This window comes from Helianthus annuus, chromosome 5 (assembly GCF_002127325.2).
Source record: "Helianthus annuus cultivar XRQ/B chromosome 5, HanXRQr2.0-SUNRISE, whole genome shotgun sequence".
NCBI classification, from domain to species: domain Eukaryota; kingdom Viridiplantae; phylum Streptophyta; class Magnoliopsida; order Asterales; family Asteraceae; genus Helianthus; species Helianthus annuus.
This window is the reverse complement of record NC_035437.2, coordinates 153,507,460-153,533,865: the sequence shown is the minus strand read 5'-3', so window position 1 is coordinate 153,533,865 and position 26,406 is coordinate 153,507,460. Positions and strand designations below refer to the sequence as shown.

The window sequence follows — 26,406 nt, the reverse complement described above, 5'->3', positions numbered from 1 at the left end:
CAATACCCAAAGAACACCACCACAACAAAACCTTCATCGACAACAATCCTTACCCCTAAACCTTGATGATCGAAACGTCAATTCCGACCGCCGAGGCAATTGAGATCGCGACAATCCCGCGAACGAAGACCCATTTTTCAACATAGACGATTTAAGGAACGCCATCCCCGATGACGAACCATATAGTGTTCCCGGTTATCAATCGCCGGAACACGTGAGTGTTCATACAGAAAATTCGGACGATGGAGGCTATTACGATGATCGGGCTAATGATGATGAAGATTGGGGATATGTGAATAGGGGCAACGGTTATAATGCAAGAGGATTTGATGATGAAGAGTTTGGCTACCAAAACGCCAATTATGTGGGGGATGACGACTACGGGTATGGGAATAGAAGGAATGACGGTTACGAGAATAACCGCCAACCACGAAATAACAACCAAAGGAACCGAAATGACGGGTTTTACAACAACAATAACAATGGCAACCTTAATCGGATTCCTCGTTTCGTTGGAGGGGGTAACCAAAGGGGTAACCAAGGTGGAAATCGGAGAGACGATAGAAGAGGTGATAGGGGTGGTGATCGAAGGGACAATCGAAGACATGGTGATCAAGAAGTGAATGGTCCACAACGTCGTCAACAACCTCCACGAGGAGTGAATGACCATTTCCGACCGATAGTTACCGAAAATGACTCTCCGATAGTATGCGAACGGAGGATGTTTGACTGTAAACCGCATTACATCACTATACTTCCCCACTTCAATGGGAGGTCTAATGATGAGCCATATACGCACTTGGCGGAGTTCTCTTCCATTTGTAACACTATTGGGGGCACAACTTTGCACTAGAGGAGGTCAAGCTTCGGTTGTTCCAATTTTCATTGAAAGACAAGGCAAAGCAATGGTTTCTCACACTTCCGGCGAATAGCATCCGGACATGGGGTGAGATGCAACAAGCCTTCTTAGACGAATACTATTCGATGGCGAAAACCGATGACGCTAGGGATGAAATAAGGTCGTTTCGGCAACTATCGAGTGAACCGTTGCATGAAGCATTCACTCGATTTAAGGAATTGATGCGGAGATGCCCACATCACCAAATTGAGAAGTGGGAATTGGTGAAATGTTTTGTACGAGGGTTGGATGACACAACATGGAATCGTCTCGAATCGACAAGTAACGGGACTCTTTTGAGCAACCATGAAGACGATGATTGGGAGTTTTTGGAACGGATGAGCAAACGGTCAAAAGAGAAAGAATCGGCCGATCGAGCTAAGAAACATCCTATTTCCCGGTCACTTCCCGATCTTGATTCTAAGGATCGAATTTCTACCTTAGAACGGGAAATGGCTCGAATGAAGAAGAAGGAAGTGAATGCGGTGCAATTTGAGGTGTGTGAAGAGTGTGGTGATATTGGACATAGAGCGGAGCAATGTCCAACGGGGTCGAGTGACTACACTGAGGAAGTCAACCAAGTGTATGGAGATCGGAAGCAATATGACATGAACTCCAATACTTACCATCCGGGCTTGAGAAATCATTCTAATTTCCGGTATGGTAATGCCTCGAATCAAATGAACCCGAATTTTCAATCGGGTAATTAAGGAGGTCAAGGTGGGTCCTCGTACAATAATCGGCAAGGTGGTAACCAAGGGGGTTACCAAAGGAATTACAATGAAGGGGGTAACCAAGGGTATCAAAACCGTGAAGGTAATTATCAACGTGGTTACAACCAAGGCGGGAATAGGGGTAATGCTTCTAACTCCTGAGGTGATGATTCGATTAGTTCAAAGTTTGATGCTATCATGAATGCTGTGAGTACTCTTACCAATTCACACCATGAGTTCAAAGCCGAGGTGAGGAAAGAGTTTGAAGTAAGGGATAAATCTCAAAAGGCATTGGAGAAGCAAGTGGGTCAACTCGCGGAGGAGATGGCTCAAATGAGAGGAAGCTCGGGAAAGCTTCCGAGTGACACCGCGGTGAACCCGAAGCATCAAGGTTTTAGCACAAGCAACGTGAGGAATGCACGCGTTAGCGCGGTAAGTATTCTTTCGAATGATGAAGTTTATAGTAGTGTTGAAAGCATTCCACCACCACAATGCATTGATGGTGTAGTGGGAAATACAAGAGATGCGTCGGAAAATAAAAACGAACAAGAAACGATTTCACAAGTTAAAATTGAGAAAATGAATAAAAAGTCTTTTTGTGAAAATTGTTTAAATCAAATTAAACCAATTAATGCATCACAAGTTGAGGAACGGTACCCACCGAAAGACGAGGGGTGGGAAATTTTTAAACACGCAAAAATTAATTTACCGTTACTAGATGACATTAAAAAGGTTCCGGCTCATGTGGAATGCTTAAAGGAGTTAAGCATCGAAAAACGGCACATCAAATTACCCGAACCGGTTGATTTGATATCTCATGTGAGTGCCGTTTTATCGAGTGCCCTTCCCCAAAAAGCCCAAGATCCGGGAGACCCTCTTATTCCAATTCAAATTGGAACATTTAAAATCGAGAGGGCGCTCCTCGATCTTGGAGCTTGTGTGAGCATTTTACCCGGGAGTTTGTATGACCAATACGATTTTGGTCCATTAAAAAAATTTGATACTCCCGTGGTATTGGCCGATCAGACTCCCACGCATCCACGAGGGATGGTGGAAGATGTGATTGTTAAGGTAGATGATTGCTACTACCCAGTTGACTTTTTGGTAGTAGATTATGTTGGATGTGTTGAGGACACCCAGCCGATAGTCATACTGGGTAGACCGTTCCTTGCAACAGCTAATGCCATAATAAATTGTGCAACGGGAATGGTAAGCATGAAGTTTGGGGACCGGGAATTAAATTTAAATGTTTTTCCAAATTTTACTAACCCACTCGGTGAGGATAAGTGTCCTGAAAAGGACATAAATCCAAACAAAAAGGTGTGTGCTATGGTTGGTAGGTTTGGAGAAACAAAGAAGAAAACGGTCAAGAAGAAAAAGGCAAAAAAGTCACATCTAGAAAAGAAGAAGGAAGAGGAGGTGAGGAAGTTTGGACCGTTTGGCAACAAATGGTACAAATCACCGATGGGTGATTTCGAGGAGCTCCTGGACGGCAAGCACGCCATTCGACCACCATGAGGTGGTAAGTCAATTGTTGTTGTGTATTTTATTTCGCATTTCGTTTTAGTTTTCTCTGTAGTCTAGTTAGTATTGTTGTTGTTGTTGTATAATTTTGTTATTTCGTTTTAGTAGTTAAATGAACGTTGTGGGTGTGTTCCCTATAGAACCCTCACGAGACCTCTCGTCCTCCCAAGCTATTGGGGGGTTTAAAAGGTCTTGTTGCATAAGCTAAATGCAACCGTGATTCCTACGAAAGTGAATTAGGCTTGTTATTGTTGTAACTTATTTTTCCACAAAAATCAAGGTAACTTAACGCATGATTTGGTAACACTTTTATAAAAATGGTAGAACTAACCACCTAACAAATTTCAATGGTTGTGAGAAGCATGCTTCTAAACAAGGGTTAGAATTTGTAGGTATATGATGTTCGAGAGACAACCGTTTTTATGAAGAGAGAAGAAGATATGGGCATCAAGCGACAAAAATCAGGTGCATGTGTTTCCTTTTTACCTTGATTCTTAGTTTAGTAATAAGTGGATTGTATTTTGTACTTTATTTTTCCGGGGTGAAATTTTGGGAAGGTTAGCCGTGTCACATCCGTTGTGCGTTTTCAAACTCTAGTTCTTACACATTGAGGACAATGTTTACCTCAAGTGTGGGGATGGGGGAGTAGTAAAAGTTTTCGATTTTGACCCGTTCATTTAAACACTACACATTGAGGACAATGTCTACCTCAAGTGTGGGGATGGGGGAAATTTTCAAAAATTTTTCAAAATTTTCTTGTTTCAAAAGCGATCTTAAAAGCACAAGTAACTAAGTCAACGAGGGATGGCACAACCCATTTGGTCTTTTGTCATGGTCAAGTTCAAATTAATAAGCATAACAGGTATTTAGCGGGTGGTTATTTGGGAATAATTCGCCTAAGGAACTAGCATTTTATGCATATCACATATCATACCCTTATACGTGAGATTTTGAGCCACTTTTATAACATAGATTTACATATACATGTTTCTTTGTTTGAGTGGACCATTAGTCGCGTATTGTAGAACTTGCAACTTTGGATACATTCGAGACCATAGACCGAATACAAGCACGAGAATGACTAAGGCATTAGGTAAACCTTTTCCTTTTACACCATTTCTATATCCTTACCCAAAAAAAAAAGTATCCCCTAGTAGCCAATTTTGAGCCTAATCCCTTCGTTTGACCACCCTTTAGCCCATAACCTTAAAACCTTTTTCTTTTAAACCCGTGTGATGGAAATTCGATTATAGTAGCAAAGTTTGTATAGTTGTATTTGTTTATTTGCAAAAAAAAAAAAAAAACAGAAAATGTACGAAAAAGAATAGAAAATCATTGAGAAAAGAACAAAAAGATGTGTTAGTAGTTGTTGAATAAAAGGCGAAAAGTTGTTGCCTCATAGTTGGTGTTTATATTTAGTTTTGTTTAGTTTAGTGGTTTGTAATAAAAATCGAATTTTCATCACATTAGCCACTTTAAAATATCCTATTCCCTACCCTTAGCCTTGCCCCGTTACAACCCTTACAAAGACCTTATGACTTGTGCTTAGTATTCGTGATCGGTGGTGGAGAATGATTGAGTTGCAAGCCTATGCGGGTACGTGTTCTAATCGGTTTTGAGCGATTAATTTATTGAATTGCTAATACATTATACACATTAGCTAATTTATAAGCCGAGTGGAGAGAACATTGTGAGGGATGTGCATGACTTGTTAGTTTACAGGCGGGTTAATCTTTGATAACCATTTTTTTGTGTGATTAGTCACTTCACCGTTAAATATGTTGAAAATTGTAAGGAGTTTGAACTTTAGTATGACAATTGACCTTAACCTTCATCTCGGGAATGGGGAGTGTATTCTTTGTTCGACCCACGTGAAAGTGAAAAACAGATTTGCTTGAGGGCAAGCAAAAGACAAGTGTGGGGATGTGATACGTGGTCGAAAACTGGTTATCGTTTGTGCTTAAGCTAATGTTTTTACATAGCTTTTAATCTTGAATAGCCTACTTTTAATGGGATTCGTGTTTTACAGGTATAAAAGAATTTAAAGAGCTAATCGGGAGCTAAACGGAGCACTGGGACGTGAATCGGATCAACCGGGGATGTGAAATGAACAAAACCGAGTTAATCATGAAGATTGGATGTGTTTTGGGAATGTTAATGGATATAAAATGAATATATTGGAAGATGGAATGATAGAGGGCTGAATTACGAGTACGTGGGCGAAAACGGTGAGTAAAACGGAGCTATAACGAAGAAGTTATGAAGAAAACAGTTTCGGACAAAACAGGAAAAACTAGAGGCCGTCGGGGACGGGCTCTAGGCCGTCGCCGACGGGCTCTAGAAAGTCCCGTCGTCAAAAGGTGCCCGTAAACAGCCAAACAAGTCGTCGGATGGATTTCAGAGATCTGGAGGCCGTCGGGGACGGGCTCTAGGCCGTCGGCGACGGGTTGTGGTTTGCTGAAACGCGAAGTTTGGTGTTTGGGTTGTTGGGAACGATTCTAATTGGTTGGGGAGCCATTAAACTCGTAAGTTACAACTTATGAGGGTTTGAATCTTCATCTTGGAGCCATCAAGCACCCATCTTTCATTACCAATTCACAATCCATCATCACTATCACCCGAATCATAACCCGAATCATCAAGATCATCATCATCTTCCACAATCAACCATCCACAAACCCTAGTTCTCCATATCATCATCCTTCACCAAAACCTTCATCATTCACCATTCCTCCATCTTTCAAGCTTCAAGAGGATCTTCATCAAGTTCCAATCATCCGGTGATCAAGTTTCTTCAACCATGAGCAGCTAATCATCTCGGTTTCACCCCGGCGTAGGTAGTTGTTAATTTTAGGGTTTCGAATTGTTTTTGTTCAACTTAGTGACAATTTGTGTTTGATTTTTGAAACTTTTGACAATAGTGTTACATTTGTTGCGAATTCGTAAATTGTCGAACGATGTTAAAAGTTATGACTTTGCGAAATGGTGATATGTAATTGTGCATTGTCGTTGTTAGGATTTACTTGTGTTGATTACAAAGTGTATTCTTGTCCGTTCTTCGGGACGTTGATAGCTATTAGCACTAAATCACGGTACATTAAATCCGTTAATCAAATGCATTTGAGTTGAATCTAAAACTTGTAGAAATCCTAAGTTAGCAATTATCGAAACCGGGTGTGATTCCTTTTTCTTATTATTGTTCCAGTAACCAATTTTCTCGTAAGCGTTAATCATTAGTTATTAATCAATTTAATCAATTCACTTAGTTTAACTTCACTTCTCTCAATTAAACAAAAAACATAAAGATATTCTAGCAAGCTTCATAAATTGTGACATTTGTTTTAATTCAATCGATTCCACACACAAACCACATACTCTTCGTGGTTCGACCCCTTGCTACCACTAGCTATTTGTTAAGGGTAAATAGGGCTTATAAATATTATCTTTGACCGGAGCGCGACACTCCGATCAATCCGGAGGAAACAATGCCATGTTAAGGTCGGTTCGTTGCTCAGACTCACATAAAGTATCCGAGCTGAGATATATCTTCTCTTCACCAGCCATACTATTTTAACAATTCTGTATTTATTGAATCAACAACTTCATTTGTGGGGGCAAGAATGGCTCTTTGTTGGAAGTAATTTGAATCCCACAAAAAGTTTTGCATACCCGGATATGTGAATGAGATCAATGAAGATATAGGATTGACTTGATCGAGTATAAGTAGATCATCTGGAATTTCAATTTCCACCTCTCCATCATTTGGATCACCAAGTAGACCATCACCAAGCCATAAAATCCATTCAGCAAATTCCTTGGTCTCGTGAAGATTACTTGGTTTTTTACCGACTTTTAACCTCATGTTTTCAGTTAGCTTGAGTAATTGACAATCCTGCCATATATAAGAAAAATTCAATGAAGAATTTACAATCATGCTTCTGGTACCTTTTGGAATGACTGGAAGGATTTGTCTAAAATCACCACCAAAAGGAACTATCTTTCCACCAAAAGGCTTGCTCTGCAAGGATGGATTATTGGAACGGGCTATATCTCTCATTATTCTTTCCAGAGCTTCAAAACAATGCTTACGTGTCATTGGCGCTTCATCCTAGATTATCATCTTAGTTTCTTTTATTAAGCCTCCTAGCTCACTGTTCGGCTCTATAGAGCATATGGAATCCTCGTTAACGTTTATCGGGATTACAAACCTGGAATGAGCCGTTCTACCGCCATCTAATAGAAGTGATGCAATACCACTGGATGCAACATTTAAGAAAACTTCACCTTTGAAACGTAAGGCAGCTGCAAATGTTTTCCAGAGAAATGTTTTACCAGTTCCACCGTAACCATATACAAAGAAAACACCTCCGCTTCCTTTAGCAACTGCATTCATGATGGTTTGATACACTTTTCGTTGTTCATCAGTTAAAGATTTTAAGTAAGATGCAAGTTCCTTTTTTATGGTAGCCCGATCATACGGAAGTTCTTTCATTATCATTTGGTTGTTCAATGCTGAAATGTAGTTGTCAGGAACATTTGGCATGTCAGAAAAGCTGCTTAACGTACTTCCATAAGCATGTAACAATTTTTCGATATGTGATAAGCAAATGTTTTCAATCTCTTCCTCTGGAATAACCAAATCTAAAAAATAAAACAGATGTTTGGTAATTAGATTTTATAAATATTTCATTAGAGTAAGATGGAATATGAGAATTTATTTAAAGTTTTAAAATTACCAGGAATACCAGTAATCCTCCATTGCTGATATAATATGTCTTCACACAATAGAGATTTTGTTTGTGTCTAGAAATGACCGGGCCTAGAAATGGTGTTTGACATCAACAACATTACAAAAAATGTACGCAAGAAATCAGAAATGGACCATGTGCTTGCTTCCGTCATGGCAATTATATACTCATTATCATCGTCCAACAGACCGCGAGCGAAGCATGCATCTTTAAAGGTATCGTAAACTTTTCCATCAACTGTTTTTATATCATTAAAACTCATTGGTCCTATAACATGATTCAATAAAATTCTCAAGAAATAACAATCACCAAGTGATGGAGATACATAATGTATCCTACCAACTGCACCAAAAGGTCTTTTTCTACGTATCCACTTTCGTTCTTTGTGTATCCATACAAAGTATCTGGGGAACTCTATATACTTCAATGTTCTAGCAAATGCATCCATTTGGTTACATTTCATCCATTCTGTGAACATAGTCATTTTCACAGTTGGGTTACTGACCACGTCACACAAGTTTGAATTATCATCATAAACAATAGCCTGACCATCTTCGCAATGAAAAGACAATATTTCAACAGATGAAACTCGATAGTGTATGTCAAACTTGAAGATTCTCCAGGCAGCTTCACACGCTAAAATATATCTACAATCAAGATATGCTTTAACTTCATCTACTTCTGTTTTGTTTGACAGATTTTGATTATTTGTCATTTCCTCATTTTGCTTGTTCACGTTAGCAGTTGTCGTACTTTGGTAAATAGAAGCTGTCACTCTATCCGGACCCTTATTAATGTATTTGAACAAATATTTGATGGATCCTGTTTGGTTACACCACTCAACATTTATGTGGCACTGATACTTTTTGAGTAGCATAGCATTGTACGGAACTACAAACCTATTGTCAAGCAACACGCCATTTTTTTCTACAGTGTTACATGTTTGACGACGACAGTAGATAGTATATTCTTCAGAATCAACACAAGTCTCATCTACATACTTTTTCGGAAACTTCTTTGAACATTTTAAATTAACCATGCATGGACAATGAGGGTTGTCTGTACCACAAGGACCGTGGATCATAAACTGTTTGACAAGTTCATACAGTTTAGCATCCGTCTCTTTGTCAGGTATTTCAGCACTAATAACCAAATCAATTTCTTTAGCAGTTGGAAACTTGCTCTCGGCACTTAAGAACAAACATATATGAGCATGAGGTAGACCACGTTTCTGAAATTCGATTGTATAAATAACTGAAATATTACGTGAAAAAAACTGTTAGTAAAAGTATTATTTGACAAATTAATTAAAACATTTTACAATCAAGTACTTGCTTGTATCTCACCAAAGAATTTATGTTTCTTGAAATCTTGAATTAGATGATTGATTTTAATTTTGAATAACCGTGCGATAATATCCGGTCTATCTTGAGGGTTCAACCGTTTGTCTTTTAAACACCTATAAATCTCAGGCCAATTGCGATTACAAGTGACTGCTATGAAGAGATCCGGATATCCTACAGCTTTGCAGATTGCCATAGCATCTAGGTACTTTTGCATCATATGTCTCGATCCGCCGGTAAATGATGAAGGCAACAAAATTTGTTTTCCACAATTTGACGCATCGCTTTCTTCACTTTCAACACTTTGATTTAAATTCTTAAAGGTTTGAGTTCTAAGTTTGGGTTGTTGTGTCTTTATGTAAGCTAACCCTGCAGATTCTATCATCATATACGCATCAACCACAAACTGTTGGAATAGCTTTTGGGCATTGACTAACAACGAAAATTGGTTGGGTCTGTCTTGTATTCTGTAACTAAAAAATTCTCTCATTGTGGTGCTGGTTCTAAGTATATCACAATCAACTGAAACACCTCGATGTTTAATACCAAGTCTAAATCTATCTTCTGCATACGGGAAGATAAATGGATATTGCAATGCAAGATAAGAGGGATGAAGCTCACTAATTCTCTGAAGACCGCCTGATTTTGTTTGAACTATGATATCCCTTTTATCAAATGGTCCTTCAAAATCACAAATTATTAATGCAGCAATTTCTTCAGCAGTAGGCAAGTTAAAAATTCTACCATCCTTATCCCTTGTTCCAATGAGCTTGAGTTTTACATTTTGCCAGTCATTTTCTTTAAAACAATCTTGTACCATTCTAAATGACTTCACAAGTGGATTACAAGAATCCAACATTTTTTTAAGACTGGATATGGCAAGATCAAGGTCTTGTTTAGTGGTTGTTTTCGAACCTTCCTCGACACTGTGTAGAAAATTACATTATTATATATATAGGAGATATATGTAAAACAGATAATAGAACCAGTATTTAGTGAATGCTTAATTTACCTTACAGCCTTTTGACGGTTAAAATCCTCGTTTTGGGAATCATAAATATAAAGCTGTGAAAATTTGGGCTCTTCACCCTCATTTGGTAGCAGACTATCAATGCGATGGTAATTTTGTCCTTGTAATACGAAAACATAAGAACCTTTGCTTTTTTGAAAACTTTTAGAAACCTTGCCACCAAGGGATGTGAAGGAAAACATCATGTTATATGCTCGAATATTATTCATGAAATTGCGGCTTTCAGGAGTAACTTTTTTGTAAAACCTTTCGAGCAACGGAGGAGGAGCAGGTGAGGGAGGCAATTCAACGTCTCTGTTCGAACAACAAAGAGAAAAAGCAGATTTCTTAGAATCCAAATTACCCCTAAGCATTTCATCTTTCCAAAGCATTGCATGACAGTAAGAACATACAAAAATAGCATCTCCATGATCAACGTATTCTACAAAATTATATAGGCACATAAAAAAGATTATTATATAAGAGAAATATTAGGAGATTAAAGTGTTATCTGGAAAAATACTTTGATATGTTAAAGGAGGGTATGTACCTCTTGCAATTCCGAAAATCTTTGTTTACGATAGAAGATGGTAAACAATCAGAGGAATTGGAATCATCAAAGTTAGACCTTTCACCAGGGTAGGAGTGTTCTTTTCCTGCCATTTCATTTTAGAAATGACCGTTAACATCAGTTCCAACAGGTAGGAGGATATGCAATACATTACTCAAATATAGTGAATCGGAAACCTATATTTAGTTTTGCATTAAAAGTAAACCACATACAATTAATGTCTACTACGGAACACTTTGGCAAACGTCGAGAAGTTCTAATATCAATATTCAGAGGAGTTGGAATATGACTTCGACGGGACCTTACTGTAACGCGATCCACTTGCAAGACAAAATTTACAAATGTTATAAAACTTCGAGCAACATTCAATGAATGATTAACAGTAATAACAAAATTCTATACAGCATACAGTTTGTAATATTCATTAGAGGGCTGCTCTCAATGTGATGATTCGATGATGCAAGTGGTGTGACCATTGAAGATGTCCTCCTTTCATCAGCTATAATAGATAAATCAAATTTACTTATATCCATCGTTTTGAATCTTTGTTTCCTCTTTCTAGAGTCATGCACACCATAATTAACATTTTCGGATTGTCCTAAAAATTGAAACAAAGTGACAAGGTCAAATATGATATCATACCTTAAAAAATACGATTTATAAACTTACCAAAACTGGATGAAGTCAGAGGAATCGTACTAACACATGTTCGATCTAACTTGGCGGGCGTGTGACATGTTGTACATGACGAGATTTGGTTAATTCTAGCTATAAACACTTACAATTTTCACATTTTTTTACAATCAGTATGTAAGATAATTTGAAAAGTAGCAGTAGAGTTGTTTACCCATATTTGTAGAATAGGATTCGAACGACATTACAGTTTGATTCCGATTTATGGGGGATGGCGTGTAATGTAGACTTGAGGGTTCATAGACACCTTTTGATGATACTGGTTGTTATAAATAAACAAATAGGTTTCAGCTAATATAACATTACATTTATATATGTATTATGAAAAATGACCATCAAAAACATACATCCATTATCGTTCGTAGTAATAGGAACCTTGGTCGGAAGTGTATCAGTAATAGGAGGTGTCTGTACAGAGTGAAACACACCACTGTTTCTACGCTTATTCAGGATAGACTTTCTTATCTTCCTTGACTCTTTGGACATTTGGGTACTGCACTGTGGAAAACACTTTCTATCTCTTGGTATAAAATTCTTATTACTCTCCATAACTATACATAAAAATTGGGAAAATATGTGTGATATAGGGCTAGCTACAGGTGATTATTGTAATCATTGTCCAAAAAATCAATTTTTTTGAACAGATAGTGGTGATAGAACATCCCCATTAAAAACCTAACTAAATAAAACAATCAACGCAGACAAATCTGCAGAGAAGATTTAAACAAATGGAATAGAAAAACCTACCATTACGTGTTCATCGATTGCTTCCAAAGTGAGAGGGTGTTCAAATGTGCATTGAGATTTTGGCGTTAATTTTTGATCTTGACTTTGATTCAGACCGAGGTAATGAGAGGGTATTCATAGCGGAGGTAATGAGATTAGGATTTAAGAAACCCGATTCAAGTTGTGGGCCTTTAACATGGTTTTATGGTTCACAACTTATGGGCCACAAATTATTGGAAGGTTTACACCATTTAGTTGCAAAATGTAGCCCAATTAGGGGACCTTTGGTTGATTTTATTTTGTACTGATTTTATTTGTTTGTTTCTTTACAAACTGTTTTTTGGATCCTCCACATATAAGTAATTTAAATTGAAACTTACCATAATTTATATGGATTTAAATACTACATATTTTGTTAATCATGCTTGTCTTGGTTTTACCAATCTATTCGTTCTTACAATGAAGTTACTATAACGCGATCCACCCAATTTATATTTGGAATTGAAGTTTAATGATACATTTTTACGAAGTCACATTGTCCTGTAATTTATGTGCATGGAGAAACTTACCGTAATTTATATGGATTTAACTACTACATATTTTCTAACCGTCCTTGTCTTCGTCTTATCAATCTATTGGTTCCTACATTAGTTTATAAAAGGGTTGGTTAATATGTATGAGTTATATCCTATCATAACGAAAATTGACTTAAGGACCTTTAATTATATAACTTCTTTGTCATAATTGGTGGATATTAACAATTTCTTTATAATGTGGTTATAAAGTAAACATACATTGAAACATTATATTAAAAAAGTAGAATTTATACTACGATCAACTATTCTAAACATCTCATATACTGTATTGCACAAATCAAAACAAAGTTATAAGCAAAGATTATAGTTAGCAGCATAAAACATAGTTTATAATACAAAAAAGTAAACCACATTATGGTTACCACAGAATCCAAGTTCATAAGTTACCAACATCTAACACATACATAAGAACTGTTTCAGTAGTTAACACTTACCAATAACAACCCAACTTCAAACAAACACATACTTAAGTACATACCAAAAACATAGATTCTCTTAAACATCAAAAGATAAAGACGTGAAATGAGTTAGGTGTTAACCCTAGATGACTTCTTCCGATTATTTTTGTTGTTAGAAGATAGTTCCCCAACATTTTGACCTTCCACCTCCTGCAACGAACGTTTACCATTGGGACTGGTGCCCGAATCCTTCTCGGCTTCGACAACGGAAGAGTTGACGGTAACAGATACAACATCCTTGAATTAAATCACAAAACAACTACTAAGGTATCAAATAAGGTAATATAATCTACAGACAAGCAAAAACAAAACTATAGAATCCATATTCACCTTTGAAATAGCAGCACCGGCCATCTGTGAGGATTCAGATAATTGAACAGCTTTGATTTCTGAACCTTCTTGACTAAACACCTAATATCAAAATATTACCAAAAGGAATTCTGCTAAGTTATTTAAAGTACAAAAACTGGAAACCAAAAACACATCAGTATAACATATCCAAAAAGTCTTACCTCATCAGCAACCTCAAGAGCATTACCATTACCAAGCAACCAATTCAGCAATTATGTCCGAATCGTCACATACTTTTTGGATAGTGTAAACATGGTAGTCATGGTTAAGGTTGTAATCAGAAACTTCAATTTTAAAAGCCAACTTCTTTTCGACCAACCGAGATATTTCATGTGGAAAACTTTCAGTATCATTGACCTTCAGTTGGCGTTCCCTTATATCACTCGCAGTTGAACCAATGAGCTTCGTTACATCTTTATCAAACATCATAAAAGACACACTACCGGTTTCATCTTGAACTCTCAAATGTACCTTGAACCTGTAATAAACAGTAATTAAATTACAGTCCAATTATAGGAAGTAATAAACCTAAAAAGCAACATTAACTTACTTAATGGTTATTGATGTGCATTCTTTATCGCATATCGGACAAACCAATGAAGTAGGTGACAGATTCATGACCTCATCAGAAATGATTTTAGCGTATTGTAAGTATTCAGTTTTAGTCAACACCTTCTTGTTACAGTTTCGACATGCCGGATAAAACCACCCATAGTTTTCTTGAACCATTTTGATTGTTGCAACTACCACACATGACATTACCTATAATATCAAAGATAAAGCTTTATTAACATGCTAAAATTATAAAACATATAAAACAGTAAAGGAAATTAAATGCCTATGTATGTATATAGAAATATTCATACGCTTTCAATCTCAATAATTTCATCAACATGTTTCTTAGGAGTCTCAATTAGAAATTCTTGACGGACTGGAAATACACTCTGAGATGAAAGTATGGTTTGAGAAGAAGAAGAAGCACCAGCTTCAAATTGTTTCACTAAAAGCCTATAAAAACAACATTCGTGTTAATACTCACACTCGTGTTAATAAAAATATGAAAAATAACAAATATAATTCAGTGATAGTACCTCCTACGAAGTTCATTAACCTCATCAATTTCTTCGTTGAGAAACAGTCGCGTTCCAAATGTCACACCCTGGCTTTGCGGAAGCGTGGTTAATTTGGTGTGACTTCTTAATACCATAGCTTAATCATAACAAGCTATATGAATTAAAAATATGCAAGATCATCCATTGATAATAAAATAGTGAAACATTGTCTTAACGGGTTAACACCCAACAACCATAACCTTGTCTAAACATTACAAATGCAAACTTAAGTAAACATGATTCAAGGACTGTGACTTGTCCAGGAAAGAGTCACAAGCCTCGAACCCTGGATGACCTCGGGCCTAATGCAGCGGAAAACAAGCCATACCCCGCCAGATCGTTAATTTCCTGAAATACATGTAAGTTGAAAAATCAACAATAATGTTGAGCGAGTTCATGCGAAAGTGAGTAAACAAACCTTTATCTTTATCAAAAACATGGTATGTAGCAAATAAGGAAAAAGAGATCACCAATGGTTTGCAAGGCCATTGATATGTGTGAAGTGCAAGTAGGGATGACTCAAACCTAGCGGATTTATGCGTCGGGCACTAAGTCACCCCGAGGTCCGTTCAGCTGGACCTGGGGCTGGGCTCGCTACACCCAGATAGATCTACCGCTCCTGTCCCTCGGTCCTACTACGAGGATTAATGGCCTCAAGTTGCGCCTACCCACTCACATGATCTAAGTAGTAACCCTCCTTACGCTAACCATACCATGTATCAAGTATTCATAATCATAGTAACATGTATTTCACCCCCGCAGTTTATAAAACTGAAAACAGTTAAGAGAAAAGGGGGACATGAACTCACAGTCAGTGCGTAGCTAAATCAAGCACTCCAAATGTCCGAAAGCTGTGCAACGACCTACATGTGCTAATTCTATTAGACGGATGGCCGTGCTTTAGCTTTATAGTTTAATTTTTCGGGAAACGGTTAGACAACCGTTCCGTGTATATACTTGGTAGAAAAATCTCCTTCCCAAGGATGGGGGAATTAATACATGCGTGTTTATAATATTAAGTCTCACTTAATATATTTTATTTCTCATTTCAAAATATAATTATTTTTCTCAAAAATAATATATTTTCTCTTCGTATAATACCTTCCAAAATAATACGTTGACAATATCCGCATTTATGAATATTTCCGGATAAGGCGTAAGTTACGTTTTTGGCGATTTAGTGGTAATAATAATTACCGTTGTAACTTATGTGTTTGTCGTGTAGGCGTTGGTATTATTTTGGGTTCGACAAAGTTAGTAAATATTATTTTTACTCTAAAAATAATATTTATACATTTTCACAAAATAATCATAAACAGTGTTGTGAAAAATATATTTATCGAATAAATATTTATCACGTTTATTTTTGTGAAAACCCCACCTCCAAATATTTGTAAATAAAGTCATGGCGAAATATATTTGAAAATATGTCAAAAGTAGTCTAACACTTGTAAATAATTCTAAGTGTTAGATTTTAGAAAATTTCGCCAGAGTTTCCCCTGTAACTGGAGGTGGCCACGCTTTCAAGCGTATCATTTTCTTTTACAAAATCATTCCAACACTTCTTTTAAATCAACCAATCAATTTCCAACACATTACACAAGTTTCAACACTTCAAACTTGTAGACTAGTATGTAAAATCGCATTATTACATGAACTTGTAGTTTTTCTGAAACTATTGTGTAGATCTCGTTATATTTAGTGGATCTATGTATATAATAGTTTAGTCTTGTAAAAACCCCGTTTTTGGAACAAATCACTCTTTACAACTTCCCGACAATTTTTATAAAAATTGTTATTTTGTCGGATTTTTCGTTTCACAAGTGTTTATACACTTGTAGTTTATAAAAATCATCTTTGTTAACATGTTATCCAACTTTTATAAAACATGATTTTCTCGACACCCGGTTCTACGAATATACCACTTGTACATACGTAGATCGGCTCGTTTTAAATACTATTTTACATGTCAAAACACTTTTACACAAGTTCATGCTTCCCGTGTGGTGGAGTTTCACCTTTTAACCCTCGTACCGCTAGAAACAAGCTTATGTTAAGATACATGATCTTAACAAAGTCGGGTTAAACGATGATAAGAGCCACCACATCGTAGATCGGGTCTCTACAACCAACATATTCGAATACTACGACTTTTACACGCGTTATAAGCTTTTAACCAACAATATTCGAGTTTTAGTAGACTTTATAGATTCAAAAGATGGGTTACCGACTTTTAACCGTTAAAAATCCTTTTAACCACTTTAGATACGATCAAGAACGAGTTTTAAATGTTATACCTCTAGCTCGGGGTTAGGGAAGATCTAGTCGGAAAAGGCGTGGATAAAAGCAAATGAACGTGGTCCTTTAACTTCCGCTTGCTTTAAGCTTCCTCGTATGTGATCCCCGACACTTGTGTGAGCTTGGAATGGCAAGACACGAACTCGAAAATGATGGATGGATTGTGGGTGCTTTCGGCCGAGAAGGGGAGAGGGCAAGAGAGAGAGAGAGAGTGATGTTGGTTGTGAAATGGTGACAAGTCTCATGTGGGTGTGGGTTTATATAGAGAAAATCATGCTCCTTCGTCCAATGGTTTCATGTCGTCTAGATATCCACGTAATCTATTATAATAATCAAAAGGTTGTACCCCTAGTTCCATTAGAATGGAACCGGCCTAAAGGGGGGGGGGGTACCCGGTTGGATCTTGATTGTTCAGTTAGTGTTCAGTTAAGTTAAATAGGTTACTTTTAGTGGTTAACCCCGTTAGTTGTTTGATGCGCTATAAAGCGGGTGTTAGGGTAATCAGGGACCCTAACTGGCTCAGAAAAATACCAATAATATTTCTGGCAATATTTTTATGTTCCGGGTATAGTCCGGTTGTTCGGTCGGATAGTAATCCGTTAAAGTGCTTAAGTAATCTTTTAAGCGTCGTAAATAATATTTTTAGCGACACAATTTATTCTGCAAAGTGTCAGGAATATTTCCTCATGTTTTGGCACTTTATTAATTAGCTAGAAGCCAGTGTGTAAATAAAAGTGCTGTGTTTCGTGCTTAGAGTACGTTTTAGGCACATCCAATCTCTGTATCTTATTCCTAGAGACGCAACTATACAACCCTTGTATCCCTACACACACTATGGGTGTAGTAGAATATTTCTGGCTCATTCAGGCCTTTAGAGGCAGTGTTTGCCTGATGCTGGCTATATCAGCATGTTCAATAGGTTATCCGTTCAAATGCTACTGTGCTTTTGTGCATCATGTTTGTCACTAGAGTTCAGTAAGTAAATAATGTAGTGACGGAAAAATCAAGTATGATGCAGATATGTACAAGTATCAACAATCAAGTAGCAGTCTATCAGAAATCTCAGTTAAGCACAGTAATTAGGCAACAATTAATAGTTAATTAAGTCGTACGGATACCTGGTTTAGTGAGGGTTGTCACATTCTCCCCCCGTTAAATAAATTTCGTCCCGAAATTTTAAATTCTGCTTGTAGAAGCAGGGTTCTCAAGAAATAAATGGGGGTATTTCTCTTTCATTCGGTCTTCACGCTCCCAGGTGAACTCAGGACCATGTCTAGCATTCCAGCGAACTTTAACGAGCTTGACACTGCTCCGGCGGGTCTTGTTTACTTTCCAATCCGTGACCTCAACAGGTTCTTCAACGAAGTGGAGCGTGTCATCAATATGAATTTCGTCGGTAGGAATGGCAACGTTAACTTGAGTTGGACTTCTCTTTAGATTGGATACATGAAATGTATCGTGAACATTATTCAGTTCGGCAGGTAGATCCAACTTGTATGCTACGGTCCCAATTCTTTCCAAAACCTTGAAAGGACCAATGTAGCGCGGATTCAACTTCCCACGCTTCCCAAAGCGTGCCACACCTTTCCAGGGTGATACCTTCAACAAAACCATATCCCCAACCTCAAACTCCTGAGGTTTCCTTTTCAGATCTGCGTAGGTCTTCTGACGGTCACGAGCCGCACTAATGCGATCTCGGACTTGCGCAATCTTATCTGTAGTTTCCTGAACTACATCGGGACCTACCAATTGTCTATCACCTGCGTCAGACCAACAGAGCGGCGACCTACACTTGCGCCCATATAAAGCTTCGAATGGCGCGGCACCAATACTGGTGTGGTAGCTATTGTTGTATGAAAATTCAACCAGGGGTAAATGCTTATCCCAGCTACCGCCTAAATCCATCACACATGCTCTCAGCATGTCCTCCAACGTCTGAATCGTCCGCTCGCTTTGGCCGTCGGTCTGCGGGTGAAAAGCTGTGCTCATATTCAGCTTTGAGCCAAAAGCTTCCTGGAAGGATTGCCATATCCTCGATACGAACCTCCCGTCTCTATCAGAAATAATCGAGAGAGGTACTCCATGGCGTGTAACAATCTCCCTCATGTAGATTTCAGCCAATTTGCTTGTATGATCCTTCTCGCGGATAGGTAAGAAGTGTGCTGACTTCGTTAAGCGATCCACTATCACCCAGATAGTGTCATGGCCTTTTGGCGTTCTTGGCAACTTCGTAATAAAATCCATGGAGATTTCTTCCCACTTCCACTGGGGAATTTTTGGTTGTTGCAGAAGTCCCGAAGGCTTCTGGTATTCCGCCTTAAATTTGGCGCAAGTTAAACATTTGCTCACGTAAATAGCAACATCGCCCTTCATCCTAGGCCACCAGTAATAATCTTTAAGATCCTGGTACATCTTATCCGCTCCAGGGTGGATAGAGTACCGTGACTTGTGAGCTTCATCAAAAATAATCTCTCTTAAACCACCAAACAGAGGAACCCAAATCCTTTTCCCAAAACACAATGTTCCTTCCCTGTTTGGCACCAATAACTTCTCCATCCCACGGAGATACTCTGCCTCAAGGTTTCCCTCCTTGAGAGCTTCCTTCTGTGCTACACGAACGCGCGAGGAAAGGTCGGTTTGAATTATCATTTCCATAGCCCTAACCCTTATGGGCTTGATCCTTTCCTTACGACTTAGGGCATCGGCGACCACATTTGCCTTCCCTGGATGATACTTGATCTCGCAGTCGTAATCGTTCAACAACTCGACCCATCGTCTTTGCCTCATGTTCAACTCTTTCTGATTGAATATATGCTGGAGGCTCTTGTGATCTGTGAAAATCGTACACTTCGTACCGTAAAGGTAGTGTCTCCAGATCTTCAAAGCAAAGACCACTGCGCCTAGCTCCAAATCATGAGTGGTATAGTTCTTTTCATGCACTTTCAGTTGGCGTGATGCGTAGGCGATAACCTTTTGACGTTGCATCAACCCACAACCCAATCCTTGACGCGATGCGTCGCAGTATACCACGAAATCGTCAGTGCCTTCTGGTAGAGCTAAGATCGGCGCGTTACAAAGCTTATCCTTCAATATCTGAAACGCTTCATCCTGTTTGATTCCCCAATCAAACTTCTTATCCTTCTGCGTGAGGAGCGTTAACGGTTGAGCGATCTTTGAAAAGTTCTCGATGAACCTTCGATAATAGCCAGCCAAACCCAAGAATTGCCGAATCTCGGTTGGCGTCTTTGGCGTTTCCCAGTCTTTGATCGCCTCGATCTTGGTGGGATCCACGTGGATTCCATCTCCATTCACCACGTGCCCAAGGAATTGCACTTCCCTTAGCCAAAACTCGCACTTAGAGAATTTGGCGTACAACTGTTCTTTCTTCAGCAGCTCCAGAATAGCTCTAAGATGCTGCTCGTGCTCAGCCTTCGTCTTTGAATAAATCAAAATATCATCGATGAATACAATCACAAACTTATCCAAGTATGGCTTACAAACTCGGTTCATCAAATCCATGAACACTGCAGGTGCGTTTGTCAACCCAAACGGCATAACGAGGAACTCGTAGTGTCCATATCGAGTTCTGAAGGCTGTCTTTGGGATACTCTCCTCCTGTATCCGTAGCTGATGGTATCCAGATCGAAGATCGATCTTTGAGTAGAAGCTTGAACCTTGAAGCTGGTCGAACAGATCATCGATTCTTGGCAGGGGATACCTATTCTTGATTGTCAGCTTGTTCAACTCTCTGTAGTCGATGCACATACGGAAACTACCGTCCTTCTTCTTCACAAACAAAACTGGAGCTCCCCAAGGCGAGAAGCTTGGTCGGATAAAACCCTTGTCTAACAACTCTTGAAGTTGTGTCGACAGTTCTTGCATCTCAGACGGAGCGAGTCTATAAGGTGCCTTAGCCACAGGCGCAGCGCCTGGAACTAAGTCGATGCGAAACTCCACTTGCCTTTGAGGTGGCAAGCCAGGTAAGTCTTCAGGAAAGACTTCTGGGTATTCCCTCACGACAGGGATGTCTTCGATCTTCGGCTCAGCAGCCTTTTTATCTACAATGTGTGCTAGAAAAGCAACACATCCCTTCTGCAAACACTTCCTCGCTTTCAGGCAGCTAATCATCCTTAACGGCGTCTCACGCTTCTCCCCATGAACAACAATGGTCTCACCATCATCGGTCGGGATACGAATAATCTTCTCGTGACAAACTATCTCTGCCTTGTTACTCGATAACCAATCCATCCCTACTACCACGTCGAAGCTTCCCAACTGGACTGGTAGTAGATCGAGAGCAAACTCACGCTCTCCCAGCTCGATTACGCAACCTCGAATCACCTCGTTAGCTTCTACTAACTTCCCATTCGCTAATTCGATCGAGTATGGAATATCTAACTTACTAGCATCTAAACCAAGCATGTTTCTAAATTCTAACGACACGAAGCTATAATCGGCACCAGTATCAAACAAAACGGATGCATAGCGTTGGTTTACAGGGAACGTACCAGTGACAACGTTGGGATCCTGGCGTGCTTCCCTGGCTTCCATGTTAAAAACTCTTCCGCGTGCCTGGGTTAACTCTGGGCAATTCCTCTTGAAATACCCTTGATCTCCACAATTGAAACATCCGGGCCTCTGCCCGTTTCCACCATTGTTTCCAGCTTGATGGTTTCCCTGGTTCCGATTCATGGCGCCCGCTTGGTTAGCATTATTGGCACGGTTCCCATCACCTCCCTGATTTCCTTGTGGGCGGTTCCCAGCACCACCACGGTTGTTCCTATTCCCATTTCCTCCTTGGCCTCCCCGGCCAGCATTAGCCCAACAGAAATCCTTCGTATGACCAGTCTTCCCACATGATTCACAAACTCTCAGGCTGCAACGACCAGAGTGATGTTTTTGGCATGAGTTGCACTTGGGATGTGCACCCATGTATCCCTTCCCTTTCTTTCTACCACCAGCCGTATCTTGAGCTGGCGCATTCGATTCTCCCTTCTTAACCACCATCCCGGTGCTTTGCTTGAAACTCGAAAACTTTCGCTTATTACCACCAGATGACTCCACATGAGTCTCCTTCTTCTTGGGCTCAACCTCATCAAACTTGTTCAACCGAATCGCCTCTTCGGTGAGAGCCACACTCAGATCAATGGCTTCTGTGATGGTTGCAGGTTTGGAAGAAGTCACCATGCTGATTATCTGAGGAGCCAATCCCCAGATGAAGCGTTCAATCCTTTTGAACTCGGGCGTAACCATATAGGGTACCACATGCGACAAATCGTGGAACCTCTGAACATACTCAGCTATCTTCGAACCTCCCATCTTCAGGTGCCAGAATTCGGTCTCTAACCTCTGAATTTCCGCGCGAGAACAGTACTTCTTGCGCATAAGTTCTTTCAACTCTGTCCAGGTCAGTGCGTAAGCTGCGGCTTCGCCAAGGGTCTGGACCTGAAGATTCCACCAGGATAGGGCTCCATCCACAAATAGCCCTGAGATGTAGGTGACTTGCTGATCCACTGCGCACTTGCTCATGCGAAGTACGGACTCGGTCTTCTCTGCCCAGCGGACGAAAGCAACAGCACCACCTGTGCCGTCGAAGTTTATGGGCTTACAGTCCAAGAATTGTTTGTAGGTGCACCCTGCACATACATTACATTATAGGAACGGCATTAGCATCTGCTAAAGGAATCCATTTAGGCCATGGTATGTCTTAATGACTTAGGGTTACCATGAGGAGGATTTTGGTTGCCGTTAATGTTCGAGCTACTTCCGCTTGGTCCTCCTTGCGAGGCAGCATATTGAGCAATAGCAGCAGCAATGACTTGCTGTAGTTCGTCCTGAGTAGTAGGCATTGGCTGAGGTTGTCATCTTGGCGCCATCTTCTAAAGATGTGTACGTTGGTCAGGCCATAATAAAGCGTACGTATATAGTAATAATAATAGCACATAACATCTCATGTTATCAACATATCACACACAACATCCCATGTCCCAACATCCCATGTTGCAAATATCATACATACAACATCCCATGTCCCAACATCCCATGTTGCAAATATCATACATACAACATCCCATGTCCCAACATCCCATGTCACAAAACATAAATAAGCAATCAAGTGAATCAGATATGGTGAGAATACGGCGATTGTTATATATATCGAGACCATAATGTGGTAAGGGTATCAGTACGTCACTGTATCATACAATCACAAATCAAATAGGGGCTACATTACCCCTGTCAAAAACAATATCACATCAGTGTCACATACATCTAGTACATCAACAAATATCAACAAAAATCAGTATCGTCAGATGGTCTCCAAAAGGCTGTGCAGTCACAAGCGCGATCGTCTCACCATCGTCTACCACTATGGCACCAATGAGCTCTATGCAGATGGGGGTGGAGGAGGGGGAAAGTGAGTGTAGAGTAAGCGGCGTAAATGAAGCCAATCCTCCTCCATCGCCTGCTGAGTGCGAATAACAGAAGCGATCTGCTGCTCCATAGTCGAAAGTCGGGCAGCAAAGTCCGGGGGTAATGATCGAAAAGGCTGAAAAGATGAAGATGTCTGACCATGATAAGGACCTAGTGATAGCTGAGCTCTCTCGAGCTCCTGGAGTCGCTGCGTATGGGACTCATGCTGGTGGACAAAGGACATCAAGACGTCCTCTATGGTATGTCCCATATGGAATGGATGATATGGATCAGTGGGTGGCATCGGAGAGGAAGATGACCAAAGCAGTGGCGTGCTGGTGGGATCGAATGGTGCTACATGAACAGAAGATGGAACAGGTGTCATCTGAGGCATGAAAGGCATAGGCATCGGTATGTGCCCAAAGGGGTGGGCTGAAGAGCCCTCTCCAGGCCCTGCTGGAGGTACAAACGGTGGGATCTGAAATGAAAAATCAGTATGATGTGCATCAGTGTGATGTGGTGGAAGTGGTGGAACATCCTCGTCAGCCGGTATCCAACCGTGCTGAGCCTCCTCATCGGGTGGATCCATATGCTCTGCAAATAGAGCGTGCTCTGGCTCAATGGGTACAGGATCAAAAGGAGCAATGACAGGATCAACATGATCAATATGATGGTCAACAGGGACGTCAGCAATCAAAGGTGGGTCAACAAAAGGATCAACAGCATGATCAGCAACTAACAAAGGGACATCACCAACAGGTGGGTCGGCCAAAACGGGCTCAATAGGAACGTCAGCATGTACCAAGTCATGCTCATGCACAGGATCGAAAGCAGCTGCCTGCTCTGGGGCCACGGCAGGCTCCGGGTCGTCAAAAGCCATATCAAAATCAAACTCGGGATCAAAGGGATCGATAGGATCGACGGGATCAACAGGGTCCTCCATATGCTGGTCCATAGGAATATACTCAATATCGCGGTCAGGATCAAATCCTGGAGGAAAAACGGGATCGGAATCCTCAATATCGTCGTGCTCGAACACAAAGCTCGGAATGGGTGCGGCAGAAGATGCCTGATCGGGGTCCGAGTCATGAACAAAATGCTGCGTGCTCACCTCGTGAGACGGTACAGATGCCACAGACTCGAAGGAGTCTGGGACTGGTGAGTGGACGGGCGAGTCTCCAGCTGGCGCATCAGCGATCATCAAGAGACCGCCAGCGGGTAAAGGGGCTGCATCAGGAACCTCGTCCTCAAAAGGCTCGTCCTCGTAGAGATCAATGTCGCCGTCAGCCTCGGCGTCTGGTAATAGCTCGTGTGCTGGGTATGAAGCAAGAGGAATCGGAGCTGGAATCACAACAAGGGGAAGATACTCAGCAGGATCGCCATCAATAGGCTCATAGGCACCCTCGGGTAGAGCGAAGGGCAAGGAGTCATCAGCGCCGTCGGGTAGAGCGAACGGCTGGAAGTCATCATCGTCCGTGCTCGTGTAGTCTGAGGTATGCACCTCATGCTCCGATGACACAATGTCATCCGACACTATGGGTAAAGGTCCAGTGGTACCTGAGTCTCCGGTGCCTGATGTATCCATGTGTCTGTAACACAATCACAATATGCACAAATAATCAGTAAATCAGGTAATCACATAAGTTACCAAATAATAATCACATAATCCTCCTAGTCCCACTAGCCTCCCAGCCTCCCAGACTGTCCTTCCTAGTCCCACTAGCCAACTTTCCCAGCCTCCCAGACTGACTCCCTAGTCCCACTAGCAAACTTTCCCAGCCTCCCAGACTGACTCCCTAGTCCCATTAGCAAATTCTCCCAGCCTCCCAGACTGACTCCCTAGTCCCACTAGACAACTACCTCGATCCATTAGATCGAGCCTCGGCCTCCCAGACCGAGCCTCAGTCTCCCAGACCGAGCCTCAGCCTCCCAGACTGAGCCTAAAAATAATAAATAAAATATGCTCAACATTTGTTTATAAAAACGTTTTGGATCTGGACTTAAATGGTATGCAGTAAAAATGTTTTCGTGAGAGCCCTAGTGATCATAGTCTAGACTCGAGAAGGAATCCTAGTTCGCTATGATCAGAGCTCTGATACCAAGCTGTCACACCCTGGCTTTGCGGAAGCGTGGTTAATTTGGTGTGACTTCTTAATACCATAGCTTAATCATAACAAGCTATATGAATTAAAAATATGCAAGATCATCCATTGATAATAAAATAGTGAAACATTGTCTTCACGGGTTAACACCCAACAACCATAACCTTGTCTAAACATTACAAATGCAAACTTAAGTAAACATGATTCAAGGACTGTGACTTGTCCAGGAAAGAGTCACAAGCCTCGAACCCTGGATGACCTCGGGCCTAATGCAGCGGAAAACAAGCCATACCGCGCCAGATCGTTAATTTCCTGAAATACATGTAAGTTGAAAAATCAACAATAATGTTGAGCGAGTTCATGCGAAAGTGAGTAAACAAACCTTTATCTTTATCAAAAACCTGGTATGTAGCAAATAAGGAAAAAGAGATCACCAATGGTTTGCAAGGCCATTGATATGTGTGAAGTGCAAGTAGGGATGACTCAAACCTAGCGGATTTATGCGTCGGGCACTAAGTCACCCCGAGGTCCGTTCAGCTGGACCTGGGGCTGGGCTCGCTACACCCAGATAGATCTACCGCTCCTGTCCCTCGGTCCTACTACGAGGATTAATGGCCTCAAGTTGCGCCTACCCACTCACATGATCTAAGTAGTAACCCTCCTTACGCTAACCATACCATGTATCAAGTATTCATAATCATAGTAACATGTATTTCACCCCCGCAGTTTATAAAACTGAAAACAGTTAAGAGAAAAGGGGGACATGAACTCACAGTCAGTGCGTAGCTAAATCAAGCACTCCAAATGTCCGAAAGCTATGCAACGACCTACATGTGCTAATTCTATTAGACGG

At 40.3% G+C, this 26,406-nt stretch overlaps 1 protein-coding gene across 1 annotated transcript in view; it reads right to left on the bottom strand.

Annotated features, from left to right (window-relative positions):
* Positions 1 to 7,243: 7,243 nt before the first annotated feature.
* The window catches only part of LOC110943770, a 33,589-nt gene continuing 14,426 nt past the window's right edge, over positions 7,244 to 26,406 (bottom strand). The window contains exons 6-15 of the mRNA XM_022185504.1: positions 14,497 to 14,630; positions 14,181 to 14,392; positions 13,865 to 14,108; positions 13,610 to 13,690; positions 13,361 to 13,516; positions 10,916 to 10,982; positions 10,239 to 10,677; positions 9,215 to 10,152; positions 7,998 to 9,137; positions 7,244 to 7,776 (exon numbers count right to left, since the gene is read on the bottom strand). Coding sequence (XP_022041196.1) covers positions 7,244 to 7,776; positions 7,998 to 9,137; positions 9,215 to 10,152; positions 10,239 to 10,677; positions 10,916 to 10,982; positions 13,361 to 13,516; positions 13,610 to 13,690; positions 13,865 to 14,108; positions 14,181 to 14,392; positions 14,497 to 14,630 — 3,944 coding nt within the window. The remainder of the gene's footprint in view (positions 7,777 to 7,997; positions 9,138 to 9,214; positions 10,153 to 10,238; positions 10,678 to 10,915; positions 10,983 to 13,360; positions 13,517 to 13,609; positions 13,691 to 13,864; positions 14,109 to 14,180; positions 14,393 to 14,496; positions 14,631 to 26,406) is intronic.